Source organism: Pelophylax lessonae, assembly GCF_965119305.1.
Source record: "Pelophylax lessonae genome assembly, chromosome: 3".
Classification (NCBI taxonomy): Eukaryota; Metazoa; Chordata; class Amphibia; order Anura; family Ranidae; genus Pelophylax; species Pelophylax lessonae.
Genome location: NC_138770.1, coordinates 188651847 through 188666710, shown reverse-complemented (window position 1 = coordinate 188666710; position 14864 = coordinate 188651847). Strand labels below are relative to the sequence as shown.

The 14864-nt window shown below is 43.6% G+C and overlaps 1 protein-coding gene across 1 annotated transcript in view; it reads right to left on the bottom strand.

Moving 5' to 3' along the window:
* LOC309551739 (vesicle-associated membrane protein 3-like) overlaps positions 1-14864 on the bottom strand; it is a 72970-nt gene that overhangs the window by 37816 nt on the left and 20290 nt on the right. Inside the window, exon 2 of the mRNA XM_082252428.1 lies at positions 14429-14498. Coding sequence (XP_082108554.1) covers positions 14429-14498 — 70 coding nt within the window. The remainder of the gene's footprint in view (positions 1-14428; positions 14499-14864) is intronic.

The window sequence follows — 14864 nt, the reverse complement described above, 5'->3', positions numbered from 1 at the left end:
CAACAGACAGTGCCCCCATCGGGGGGGGGGGGACAGTCGATACAAATGTAAGGGGCCCAGGGTCCCAAAGGGCCTGGCCTGGCCAGGAGAAGGCAGGAGCAGGTGCAGGGGAGCCGTGTTGTGCACTACAGGCAGCTTCTGATGCTCTGTGTCACTAAGCTCAGACATCAAGCTCATTACTGCCACCTCTGGCTACTATTGGATGTGCACCCCTCGTGTGTGCTGCTTGTACTGTGTTATGTACTGTAATTGGCTGCAGCTCCTCTGTGTCTCAGCAATGTGTCAGCTTTGTGGAAACAAGAGCTAAGACTAGACAGGAAGACCTTCTTTACAAGTAGGGGCAGTGAAGTAAAGGGAGGGGGGCTGTTTGTGTACAGGGAGGGGCCAGAGCTTTATGTGTTTACAGATGTGTGTATGAGGAGGGCTGACATATATACAGGAGTGAGGGGGGGCTGACATATATAAAGGTGTGAGGGGGCTAAGTGCATACAGGTGTGAGGGGGCTCAGTGCGTACAGATGTGAGGGGGCTGAGTGTGTACAGGTGTGGGGGGGGCTGAGTACCTACAGGTGTGGGGGGGACTGAGTACCTACAAGTGTGGGGTGGCTTAGTGCGTACAGGTGTGGGGGAGGGCTGGGTGCGTACAGGTGGGGGGGTTGAGTGCTTATAGGTGTAAGGGGGAGCTGAGTTTGCACAGGTGTGGGGGGCTGAGTGTGTACAGGTGGGGGCTGAGTAAGTACAGGTGGGGAGGGGGGCTGGGTGCGTACAGGTGTGGGGGGAGGGCTGGGTGCATACAGGTGTGGGGGGGGTTGAGTGCGTATAGGTGTGAGGGGGGGCTAAGTTTGCACAGGTGTGGGGGCTGAATGTGTTCAGGGCGAGGGGCTGAGTAAGTACAGGTGTGGGGGGGCTGAGTGCATACAGGTGTGGGGGGGCTGGGGGCGTACAGGTGTGGGGGGGGCTGGGTGTGTACAGGTATGAGAGGGGTTGAGTGCGTAGAGGTGTGGGGGGGGGCTGGGTGCATACAGGTGTGGGGGAGGGCTGAGTTCATACAGGTGTGGGGGCTGAGTGCATACAGGTGGGAGGGCTGAGTGGATACAGGTGGGGAGGGGGGCTGGGTGTGTACAGGTGTGGGGGGAGGGCTGGGTGCATACAGGTGTGGGGGGGTTGAGGGGCGTATAGGTGTGAGGTGGGGCTGAGTTTGCACAGGTGTGGGGGCTGAGTGCGTTCAGGTGGAGGGGCTCAGTAGGTACAGGTGTGGGGGGGCTGAATGCATACAGGTGTGGGGGGGCTGGGGGTGTACAGGTGTGGGGGGCTGGGTGTTTACAGGTATGAGAGGGGTTGAGTGCGTACAGCTGCGAGGGGGCTGAGTGCATACACATGTGGGGGGGCTAAATGCATACACATGTGAGGGGGGCTAAGTGCATACAGGTGTGAGGGGGGCTGAGTGCATACAGGTGTGGGGAGGCTGAGTGTTTACAGGTGGGGTGGCCGGTATGCGTATTCGGTGCGATGGCCTGTGGGCAGGCCCTGGGGAATGTTGGTGGTCAGGCTCGGGGAAATTTTTCATCAATTTGGATGGAATGAATATTTGACAGAATAATATTGATCTTCACTATTGATATACATTATTTTGATTATTTGCACTGTATTGGGTGGCATATGAACACTTTAAATAATCACATGGACACTGGTTTGATGTTATATGATTTATGTTGATATGTATTCATTACACTGATTGGCTTTGTATTATTTCCAGTGGTGCTGTGCTTTTTTTTTTTTTTTTTTTTACATATTCATTTTTTGATGTGGGAACACATGACAGTGAGTTAGCGACAACATATAACTTTATTGGTTTTTGCACATTGTTTGTTAGCGTGGGATGTAATTTTTTTGGAATTTTTACCTACTCAGATCAACTTCAAGGGGAAGTTCAGATCTGTTTTAGACTTGGTGATCTACAACAGAGAGAAGATTCCTGGCCAGCCCCATTTGTCTGCGGATGGCCAGTTTAGGAGAAAAAAAATAGCTACCGTATATAGAGGCAAGCTGTTGTTTGAGAACTATTGTAATGTACTCCACTGTACTTTCTATTTTTTCCTAAGTACAAGCTGTTCATATTTCTGTTACCTTCTGTCTTTATACTAATTATGAATATTATGTCAGGTTTTCATCTTGAATCTTCTCGATAGCTCTCTAGTTGCCTCATTTAGTCTTCTCTTCTTCTTAATAGTACTCCCTCCTCCTACTTTCCGCCCTGCCAATACTCAACCCCCAGCATGCGTGTTACTCCAGCAATCTCCCCCAATCTGTGAATCATATATATTCAAGTAAATATTAAGTGATTTTCATTTTGAAACTGCCCAAAAAAGGAAGAGAGGAGAAAAACACAGTGCTGGAAAAACATAGGTAAATAGGATTACAGTGTGTTATTAGCCTACAATAGAAAACTAAAGCCTGGTACACGCAGGCTTTAAATTGGCCAAAAGCGGTTAATTTGGCAGTTACCAGCTAACTTTAATTCCGTGTGTACAGCAACGCGTCCGGTCCCACAACCTGCTTCTGTTGAATGAGCATGCTGGAAAACCAGTAGCCAATAGGCTCAGTACCGCCTCCTACTTTTCACCCTGCCAATACCCCCAGCATGTGTGCTACTCCAGCAGTCTCCCCCAATCTCTGAGTCATATGTATATCTAAGCAGATATTAACCTTTTCACGGTTCCATTTTATTCCCTAGGGCCTCTGCTTAAAGTAATTTTCTAGCAAAAAATACAGATATAAACTTGTAAACAAAAATTGTCAGAAAAAGCCTGGTATCATAAGTTCACTTTTTAAAAACAAATAATAAATGCACATTTTTTTGTAGATGCATTTAAATGTTTTTTTTTTTTTTTTTTTTTTAGGAGCCTACAAAAGCATTGCACCAGCGATCAGCAAATGGTTGATGTCATGCAGGTCAGTACTGGCTCATTCCCTTCTCCCATCCCCTTAAATACAATAAAACCACAAAACAAAGATGCCAGAGTTGTCAATGTCTCAGTGCTCACACCCAGGGCCGCAGCTCACAAGGGCTGGAAGGGTAACCGGTACCGATGGCCACAGGCCTGGAAAACCTGCTACAATTATATCATGAATTATTACACAACATGTTGAGCACTTTAAAATCCCCTCTTTTGATCCCACCCCCTTCGGAAAAAAAAATCCCCTCTTTTTCCCACCATCCCCTCCATGGGGAGGAGAGGTGGGGGCCTCCTTTAGAATATAGCTCTTTTTGGGTATAGTGCCAGGGGATATTTTCTAATACAGGGTCTTCCTCTACCTATTCATTTCCTAAAATGTTATATCATTTTTGTCAGCAGCAAGCCATTAAAAAAAAAAAAAGCTATGGCCATACTGCTCTTTTAACCACTTAGTGACCGCCCACCCACATTCTACTGCAGACGAGCGGCCGGAGTGAGTTTGGGTTGGAGGAACTTGACTGGCTTGCACATCTAACCTCAACACCTTTGAGATGAATAAGAACGGAGACTGCGAGCCAGGTTTTTTCATCCACATCAGTGCCTGACCTCACAAATGGGCTTCTGGAAGAATGGTCAAACATTCTCATAGACAAATTCCTAAACCTTGTGGACAGCCTTTCCAGAAGATTTGAAGCTGTTATAGCTGCAAAGGGTGGGCCAACTCAATATTGAGCCCTACCGACTAAGTCTGGGATGCCATTACAGTTCATGTGCGTTAACACCCCTGTTAAAATGTCAGGCTTCTGTGATGTAAAAAAAGGAGACAAAGATAAATTATTTCAGAACTTTTTCCACCTTTAATGTGACCTATAAACTGTACAACTCAATTGAAACACAAACTGAAATCTTTTTGGGGGGGGGTAAAAATAACAAACTAAAATATTGTGGTTGCATAAGTGTGCACACTCTCTTATAACTAGGAATGTAGCTGTGTTCGTAATTAAGCAATCACATTCAAACTCATGTTAAATAGGAGTCAGTACACACCTGCCATCATTTAAAGTGCCTCTAATTAACCACAAATAAATTCAGCTGTTCTAGTAGGTCTTTCCTGACATTTTCCTAGTCGCATCCTACAGCAAAAGCCATGGTCCGCAGAGAGCTCCCAAAGCATCAGAGAGATAACATTGTTAAAAGGTATCAGTTGGGAGAAGGGTACAAAAGAATTTCCAAGGCATTAGATATACCATGGAACACAGTGAAGACAGTCATCATCAAGTGGAGATAATATGGCACAGTGACATTACCAAGAACTGGACGTCCCTCCAAAATTGATGAAAAGAGGAGAAGAAAACTGGTCAGGGAGGCTGCCAAGAGGCCTACAGCAACATTAAAGGAGTTGCAGGAATATCTGACAAGTGCTGGCTGTGTGGTACATGTGACAACAATCTCCTGTATTCTGCATATGTCTGGGCTATGGAGTAGACTGGAAAGACAGAAGCCTTTTCTTACGAAGAAAAACATCCAAGCCTGGCTAAATTTTGCAAAAACACATCTGAAGTTTCCCAAAACCATGTGGGAAAATGTGTTATGGTCTGATGAAACCAAGGTTGAACATTTTGATCATAATTCCAAAAGATATGTTTGGCGCAAAAACAACACTGCACATCACCAAAAAAACACCATACCCACAGTGAAGCATGGTGGTGGCAGCATCATGCTTTGGGGCTGTTTTTCTTCAGCTGGAACAGGGGCCTTAGTCAAGGTAGAAGGAATTATGAACAGTTTCAAATACCAGTAAATATTGGCACAAAACATTCAGGCTTCTGCTAGAAAGCCTGAAGTTTTTGAATGGCCCAGCCAGAGCCCAGACCTGAATCCGATTGAAAATCTGTGGGATGATCTGAAGAGGGCTGTGCACAGGAGATACCCTCGCAATCTGACAGATTTGGAGTGTTTTTGCAAAGAAGAGTGGGCAAATATTGCCTAGTCAAGAGTGCTGTAATAAAAACAAAGGGTGCTTCAACAAAGTATTACTTTAAGGGTGTGCACACTTTTGCAACCATATTATTTTAGTTTTTTATTTTTACTTCCCTCCACCTAAAATATTTCAGTTGTACAATTTGTAGGTCACATTAAAGGTGGAAAAAGTTCTGAAACCTTTGTCTCATTTTTTTACATCACAGAAACCTGACATATTAACAGGGATGTGTAGACGTTTATATCCACTGTGTGTATATATAGGGCTTTTTTCTGTCGAAAAGTGGCGGAACCACATTCCAGCACCTCCGCCAGAGACAGTGTGGATGGCGCTTGGGAGCGAAGCACTTTGGGTCACTATGTACTCTCCCTGTGTAGGCTGCTATAGCACAGCAGGGTGGCGGCGGAGTTATTATACTCCTGCAGTCTGAGAGAGCGGAAGACAGAGTGATCTGCACTCCACTCCGCTTCTCCCTGCAGATTGACTGGAAACTCATTTTGGCTCCCATCAACTCACTGTGTAAGAAGTGTGGCATGCGGAAGATCGATCGTGTGGGTAGTTAGCCTGTCCTCCTCCTCAGCCTCCTGACTGTTAACTGTGCTTGCTGTAGTGTACTGTTCACTGTGGTCTGACTATGTGCTGTAGAGACAAATTTTTAGCTTTATAATAAATCAATTGACAGTGCTGTTGATTTGGGCCTCTTCTGTGACTGTCTCTTTGCTGAATGGGGCTGTCTCTTTGCTGGACTAAGGCTGCGTCTTTGCTGGATGGGGCTGTCTCTTTGCTGGACTAGGCTGTGTCTTTATTGCATTGGGCTGTCTCTTTGCTGGATATGGGGGATGTCTCTTGCTGGATATGGGGGATGTCTCCTGCTGAATAAGGGGACTTTCTCTTGCTGGATAAGGGGACTGTCTCTTGGCTGGGTATGGGGAGTGTCTCTTGGCTGGGTAAGGGGCGTGTCTTTGTGGAATATTGGGCAGTGTCTTTGCTGTATATGGGGGATGCCTCTAGTGAATATGGGGGATGTCCCTTGCTGGATAAGGGGACTGTCCCTCGCTGGATAAGGGGACTGTCTCTTGCTGGATAAGGGGACTTTCTCTAGCTGGATATGGGGATGTCTCTTGCTGGATATGGGGGATGTCTCTTGCTGGATATGGGGGATGTCTCTTGCTGGATAATGGGACTGTCTCTTTGCTGGATATGGGGCTTTGTCTTTGCTGCACTGGGCGTGTCTTTGCTGGATATGGGATCTGTCTCTTTGCTGGATATGGGGGCTCTCTGCTGGATATGGAGGCTGTTTGGAAGTGCCTCTGAGTGCTGGAAATTTGTAATGTTTTGTGCATTTTACTGCATTGGTCTTTTTACGCAAGACAAAAAGATTCTCTTGCAAGGGTAAGCATCAAAGCCCAAAACAAAAAGTACAGCAGAAAACAGTTATTCAGCCTCCTGACTAGTAAACAGACCCGCTGGGTCAGCTTCAGACCTGCAGACATGTTATTTCACAGCCTGCTTGCACCTTTTCCGGCAACCACCCATTACCACAGGGTGGGGAACAGGGTGTGGTCAGTGACTAACCCCCTGCATCCTGCTAAAAACCTTCCACTGCCACCCATTTACCGCATGAGCCACAAAATCCTATGCAGCAGATACAATCCATCCACAACTGTCACGATATATATTTATATTTGTATGTCAAATTAAATGGTTAAACAGAAGGGTTTAAAAAAATACAACATTCATTTTCTGAGCTAATAATATAATATAACATATAAGTAAGCAGCACACTGTCCTACGGTTATTTTGTTTCCTTTATTGCCACCTAGTGTAGAGAGACTGAATTGTCACCAAATGAATGCTGCTTGGAGTTACACGCATTAGAGAACTTGCAGCAATTTAAATCCTATTTTGGCAGGAACAAGACACAATTGAGGCTCCCCACATATGCACTGGGTAATGTATTAGTCCTTGTCATTATGATGTAATTTAAAATAAAATTGCCTTGCTAGTGTGCCCTATTCACCCTATATTAGCTAAATGTATCTGACCTTTCCACCTCTCTTGGACCCTAGCTGGATTGCTGTACAGTAAGCCTTGTGCCCTAATTTTGCACTGATAAAATCAAATGCACTCAAGGAAGCTGCCTGCACAATCGAATATATGGCAGATGCAATGAAGTGCATCAGTGGGTATTAATGTTGGTACTACATCATACATAATGATTACCATTTATCTGTTCACAGTGGCAAACTGGTCATTCGCCGCCCCCCCATTCATGCGTCCGGCACCCTAATCTACATGCGGAGAGAGATCAATGGGGCTTTTTTTTTTTTTTTTTAGCCATGTGATTAGAGTCAGAGGCTCTTACAGGCTAACAAAAAAAGGGTGGGCTCGGGGCGCAGAGCAGTGTGACCCAAGCCCACCCAGTTGTGTGACAATAGCGAATGAAAATTCCCTATTGTCACACGGATCCTCCTCCTGGCCAATCAGGAATCAGGTTTTGAGACCCGTTTCCTGATTGGCCGAAAGGAGAAGCCATGCCATTGGGCATGGAGGAGGAGGGAGGAGACGCAGAAGACGGGGAAGAAGTCGAAGCTGTCGCCACCTGCTGCTGCATCCAGGCAGGGTGAGTGAGGGTCCTGTCTGTCTGTCTCTCTGTCTGGTCTCCCTGGGGGGGGGGTTATGGTGTGCGGCCTGGTATGGTGTGGGGGGGTGTATGGTGCGGTCGGTCTGTCGCCCCCCCCTCCCCCTGGCACATGGAGCACCAGCCGCCACTGTCTGTTCACAATTTCTATAGTCAAATACGTTGCACTATTTTTAGATTTGTAATAAAGTGGGGAAATCTTCTGGTTTCAGAAGGCATGCCCTGTAATTATTTGGTAGTGAGTCTTACTTCACCTGGGGCATAGCCGTGAGAGGTGAAGAAGGTTCCACCGTTCTTGTCAAGTGGCTTTGTCACAACTGCTCCTACCCTCCTTTTCCTTGGTTTTTGTAGCACTGTTCACATAGGGCCTGCTGTGTGGTGACTTTGTGGGCCTTCTCTGATTACCTGCAGACAGTCACTTAGGGATAGTTCACACATCCCTCCTTACTCCCAATGATTCGTCACTCAATAAACAGTCCAGGGGATTTGGTTCTATATTTATTGTGGAATTTGGATGGGAGAAGGGAATAATGGGATACTACAACTGGAACTATTTACAGTTGATAAGGACAACTCTCTCTTGGCCTCACCAGGTTACTTGTGGAAGCAGTCACACTGCTTTGACCATACTGCCACGTGTATGGAAGGGGTTAAGTCTCCTTGCTCTTTCTCCAGCAACAGACTTAATGAACCACATTATCTTCAGGATACTCTTTAGCATCCCATTTACTGAAACCTGTCCACTTACTGTTCTAGCTGAAAGACAGGCCCCTTGACACAGACCTGTACTCACTGTCTGCAGAATCAGATCCTTCCAGTGTATCTCCCTTCCAGTCAGCTCTGCAGGACCTGCGGGTTCAGTTCCTCTCTAACTCTTAGGCCCTCAGGACAAACGACCTGAGGCCGCTTGGCAACTTCTACAGAAGAGGAGGCAGCAGCCCCCTCCCTCTGGGACTCCGCTCTCCAGCTGAAAGATCTCAAGCACATGTGCTCTTGACATTTATACAGTATCCCAGCATGCAATGAGGCACTTTCCTCTGCCAATCACCAGGTACTAAATGCCTGTGCACTCATTTGCCAGGTTTACTCCCACTGTTCAATATGCCTCCCTATTGGACCAGTGTGAAACACTTCAAACAAACTGAGCTGTACCTGAGCACAATGAGCAGACCTTACTAGCAGATCCTGTAGTGTAATTCCGTTTAAAATGTATACTATTTATTAAAACAAAGAATAACACTCACATTTCTTCCATAATAAAAAAGCCTTAGAGTAGACAGAATCTTGTGTGGCTGATATCAGCCATGTGGACGTGATAATCTATCAAGGGGGGCAGAACTGAGCAGCATTTTAATACCAACCAGGAAGCCCTTTCAGCCACACAAGATTGTGTCTACTTTATGGAAGAAATGTGAGTGTTATTCTTTGTTTTATTAAATAGTATACATTTTAAACGGAATTACACTATATGAGTCTTCCTTCCTTACGGTCCTACACTATTGGTCCATCTGGGGGAGACTGAATTTTGGAAACTAGCCAGTCCCAAGGAAAAAGAAAGGATTCCATTTCCACACCGGACTAAGTGTGTTTGACCCACATGCAGTATTGCTAGGGGGTCCTGGCAGTCTGGTAAGTGGAAGTATCCATACGGAGTGAATCCTCACGACATCGCACTTTATTTTGGCACAGAATGGCACTGATTTGCATAATAAGGAGCACCTAAGCACATTGCACTTTCACTGGCCACTTGCTTAAATTAGACTTTTCTGGGACTTATTATATACATTATATATTTTATTTTGACCTTCATATTGATTTATTCTAGGATTGTTTTATGTACATGGAATTATTGAATTTTGATTTGCACTGTTGTGAGATCTAAGGGTGTTGTTGTATAGCAAATTGGATATAAGTTTTGCACCTTTGCACAGTTTGCATTATATATAAAAAGTAATTTTTTATACTTTAATTAGTACACCTATTTTGAGCTGTGTATCACCTTTTTGCTATTTTAAATCACAAGATTTTTTGAGCAGCGGCACTTTAGATTTTGTGTATCCATAGCGCAGAGATATTGTATTTGGTTTTATAGAGAACAATATAGATTTACCTGGCAATCCTTCTGGTAAGCAGAAAGGATTCAAAACTATACTCTCTCTCTAGCACCTACCTAGGATGGTGCTACATTTGTTATATCCTTCACATAATAAAGTTGTGTTTCCATATCCTTACATTCCTTTTCCCAGACTGTTCTCTGCTATTTAATGGACTCAGACAATGAAAAAAGTCAGGAGGAGATAAAACAGTCACACAACCCAACTAAACTATCTCTCTTAGTGTCGGTTCACACTATAGCGATGTCAGACATCTGTGTCACACAGGACTCACTAAATTGACTCACCAGAAATAAAGCTGGTAATACCAGCAGCCACACTTTTAAAAGGCCGCTCCGAGAAGAAGTCAATAGACGAAACTAGTAGGGTAAGGCTTCTAGATGCTGGAGGAAAACACAGCACAATACAGCACAGTAAGACACATGCTCGCGGCTCTTATTAGCCGGAGCGGTGTTAGTGATGATTGCCAGATGTCCCTAGTGTCTGGTTAACCACTTAAGCCCCGGAGGATTTGGCTGCTCAAAGACCAGGGGGTATTTTGCGATTCGGCACTACGTGACTTTAACGGACAATTGCGCGGTCGTGCGACGCTGTACCCAAATGAAATTGACGTCCTTTTTTTCCCACAAACAGGGCTTTCTTTTGGTGGTATTTGATCACCTGTGCAATTTATTTTGATCATGCGCTATAAACAAAAAAAAGAGCGATAATGTTGCAAAAATAACAATATTTTTCACATTTTTTATATGAAATTCCCAAAAAAAATGTAAAAATCAAAATTTTTTAACATTTTTTGGCCAATTTGTATTCTGCTACATATGTTTGGTAAAAAAAATCGCAAAAGTTATTGCGTTTACTAACTAAGGGAAATATTTTTGTCATTTTTGTTGTTTTTTTTTTAACGAGTAATGGCGGTGATCTGCGATTATTTGCGGGACTGCGACATTGCAGCGGACAGATCGGACCCTTGACTGACATTTTTGATACTTTTGGGGGTACCAGTGACATTACTACAGTAATCAGTGCTATACATATGCACTGTTACTGTAAAAAATGACACTGGCAGGGAAGGGGTTAACTTTATTGGAGATGCAGGGGTTAAATGTGTCCCTAGGGGCGTGCTTCTAACTGTAAAGGGGTGTGGCTTTTCATGTAACCACAGAGACATATGATCCTACATAGCAGGATCGTATAGTCTCTGCAGTTACACCAGGGAGAATGACAGACGGCTTTGTTTCCATCAGCTGCCTGCCTTTCTCCCTCTGCAGCGGACGATCGTGAGTGACCGGAGGACATCGGGTCCCCCGGTCACACGCGCGGGGATGTGCAGGAACGAGCGGGGGCGTGAGCGCGCCTCTGGCGGCGCAGGCTCGCCCGCTATTTGCTCGCGGGCGAGTGACATATATACAGTGCCTTGCGAAAATATTCGGCCCCCTTGAACTTTGCGACATTTTGCCACATTTCAGGCTTCAAACATAAAGATATAAAACTGTAATTTTTTGTGAAGAATCAACAACAGGTGGGACACAATCATGAAGTGGAACGAAATTTATTGGATATTTCAAACTTTGTTAACAAAGAAAAAAACCAAAAAATTGGGCGTGCAAAATTAGTCAGCCCCTTTACTTTCAGTGCAGCAAACTCTCTCCAGAAGTTCAGTGAGGATCTCTGAATGATCCAATGTTGACCTAAATGACTAATGATGATAAATAGAATCCACCTGTGTGTAATCAAGTCTCCGTATAAATGCACCTGCACTGTGATAGTCTCAGAGGTCCGTTTTAAAGCGCAGAGAGCGTCATGAAGAACAAGGAACACCAGGCAGGTCCGAGATACTGTTGTGGAGAAGTTTAAAGCCGGATTTGGATACAAAAAGATTTCCCAAGCTTTAAACATCCCAAGGAGCACTGTGCAAGCGATAATATTGAAATGGAAGGAGTATCAGACCACTGCAAATCTACGAAGACCTGGCCGTCCCTCTAAACTTTCAGCTCATACAAGGAGAAGACTGATCAGATATGCAGCCAAGAGGCCCATGATCACTCTGGATGAACTGCAGAGATCTACAGCTGAGGTGGGAGACTCTGTCCATAGGACAACAATCAGTTGTATACTGCACAAATCTGGCCTTTATGGAAGAGTGGCAAGAAGAAAGCCATTTCTTAAAGATATCCATAAAAAGTGTCGTTTAAAGTTTGTCACAAGCCACCTGGGAGACACAACAAACATATGGAAGAAGGTGCTCTGGTCAGATGAAACCAAAATCGAACTTTTTGGCAACAATGCAAAACGTTATGTTTGGCGTAAAAGCAACACAGCTCATCACCCTGAACACACCATCCCCACTGTCAAACATGGTGGTGGCAGCATCATGGTTTGGGCCTGCTTTTCTTCAGCAGGGACAGGGAAGATGGTTAAAATTGATGGGAAGACGGATGGAGCCAAATACAGGACCATTCTGGAAGAAAACCTGAAGGAGTCTGCAAAAGACCTGAGACTGGGACGGAGATTTGTCTTCCAACAAGACAATGATCCAAAACATAAAGCAAAATCTACAATGGAATGGTTCACAAATAAACATATCAAGGTGTTAGAATGGCCAAGTCAAAGTCCAGACCTGAATCCAATCGAGAATCTGTGGAAAGAACTGAAAACTGCCAGCCTCCTGCCCACGGACTATGGGTCCTGGCTTGTAGGGGAGGGCACCTCTGTGTGGGGGTATATGCTGGAGGACCATGGCAGTAGTGTTGCTTTGGACTCAAATCCATGTCACCCCAAGATTCAGACTGGGATCAATGTTACAGGCCTAAAGCTGCCTGTTGCAGCAGAGGACTTCTCCACACATTGAGAGACTAAATAGATGTTAATGACATCTACTGTGGGGATGTGTATTGACAGTTATTATAAGATGTGTTGAAAATGGATACGGGCAGTCTGAGAGCCTATGTCTTCTGCTTTCATCTGTTTAGAGGTGAAGTGTGTTCACACTTCTAGGAATGTGTATTCGGCTATGTTTGGGCTTGTTGTTTGTTGAATTAATTATGATAATGTTGCAGACTCATTCACCGATTGTCTCTTTCCAGAAGGCCAAGGTATGTTAACTATGTTCTGTATACAATTATATTTGCATATGATAATGAAATTAAACTCATGAAACTGTATATATTGGAAGTGAGTTGGTGAATAAAGGGTCTTTTGTTTTACCCTTCATCAAGCTTAGGCTGATGTTTGGGGGGGAATTGAGGGGCCAGGTCACTGCATCACTTGAGATTCTGGGGACTTAAGACAGAAATACTTGGTCCAAGTATTGGGGATCCGTTACAATCAATATTTAAGGCTATTGGTGGTTACCTATTTACCCTCCTGGATAAGGTGACTACATTGGATAAATCATTTTACAAGTGTGGCTGCTGGTATTACCAGCTTTGTTTCTGGTGAGTCAATTTAGTGAGTCCTGTGTGACACGGATGGTGGGACCCTCATGAGTGTGCACTGAAGACACTTGCTTAATGAGATTCGTTGGCACTGCTTTTTGCACTATTTCTGCACGGGCACTTTGTTGAAATCTTGGTGAAGAATTGTGGACTTTTTCTCAAATAACTTTTTTTCAAAGATATTATTTTAATATATTTCATTACAGTTTTGTGTGAAGTTTACGAATATGTGGTTATGAAATATGAATTTTTTTATACATGTTTATGCACTTTATATATAATTTCCAGGATGCTGGTCAATATTTAATTTGCATTTGCACAATAGTTGGAATTAATATTATAATTATGTTATTTATTTATCTATTAATAGATTGCAATATGCACTTTTTTATAATCGCATACAACATTTTCATTTTTTGGCACATATTTTTCAATATTCACATACATTTATTGCACGGTGCACTTTTTTACAATTACTTGGTCCCAATTTTTTTTTCCCACAATGTCAACATTAGCACTTTGATCCATTTCAGTTATATATATTTTATGGACTTTGTGATCATCACTTATTGAACCTTGTCATCTTCAGGGTTTATTCTGTGCGCCACTGGTCATTCTCGTTTTTGGGGATTTGGACTTGTTTTTATATTTTTGTGTATTGTTCCTTTTATTTCAGTGTTTTCTCTGTGTCACGTAAAGAATAATGGTGTGGCCTCTAGCATTCTGAAAAGCTTCTACTATGTTAGCCTTTCTGATGGGTACTGTATATTCCCAGTAGAGCATTGGTTGCTCTTTGTATTTTCACCAAATTGACAACCCCCAGCCATAGTCTTTGCACAGGATACTTCAGCCCCTAGCATGTGATTCTGAAATCAGGCAAAGTCAACTGTATAGGGGTCCCCTTTATTATTAGAATCTGAATAGAATAAGAAGAATAGAAAACGTTAAATTTGCTGTATAATTAGGGAGCCACAGCTCAGATTTTACATAAGACTCCTAGGTTTTTATTTACATCTCTGTCTCTTATATGTAATGCTCCTTCGTGGGCCACGTGGCGCCTATACCACCAGTGGATACATTGGCTTCAGGGTTCCAGTGCGAAAGTGTCTTGGATGTTATTTCTTACATACAATCTGGTGTATTCAAACCAGAATTGCAAAGAAGAATATTGTAAAGCAGTTACCAGATCAATGGGGGGTGCCATCAGATCAGTGAGATGTAAATTCCTGGTGGTTCCTGTGTGTTACTGCACTTTGCTGTTCTCTATATTTAATATTTCTGTAAATGTCAAATCTGTCATACCTCATCGACTTGGGCCTGAGTTTGAAGCAATTTACGGTTACTGCTTGGTGGAAGACCTCCTGAGCTTGACCTAAAGACAGAAGAGCACAATTAACCAATATGAAATTCAGTTACCTGTACAAACTTCAGACACATCTCAGCAGGACTTTCACACTTGTTGCTCTAAATGGCACAGGTTACGTTATCTGTAATTTAAAAACCTTCTCAAATACTGTTACCTCATGAAGATATCTATTTTCAGTGTTATAATCATATATTGCTTAAAATAAAAAATAGAGGTGTATATTATACATTGCAAAATGTAATTTTAAATAGAGGACTTGTAATGAGCCAGCCCACATGCTAGAGTGTTAAGGGCTTCTTGATCATCAAACGGAGCAGCAAAGCACACCTCTTAGGTTCCACACATATAAAACTGGAGCTGTTGGTCGGATAA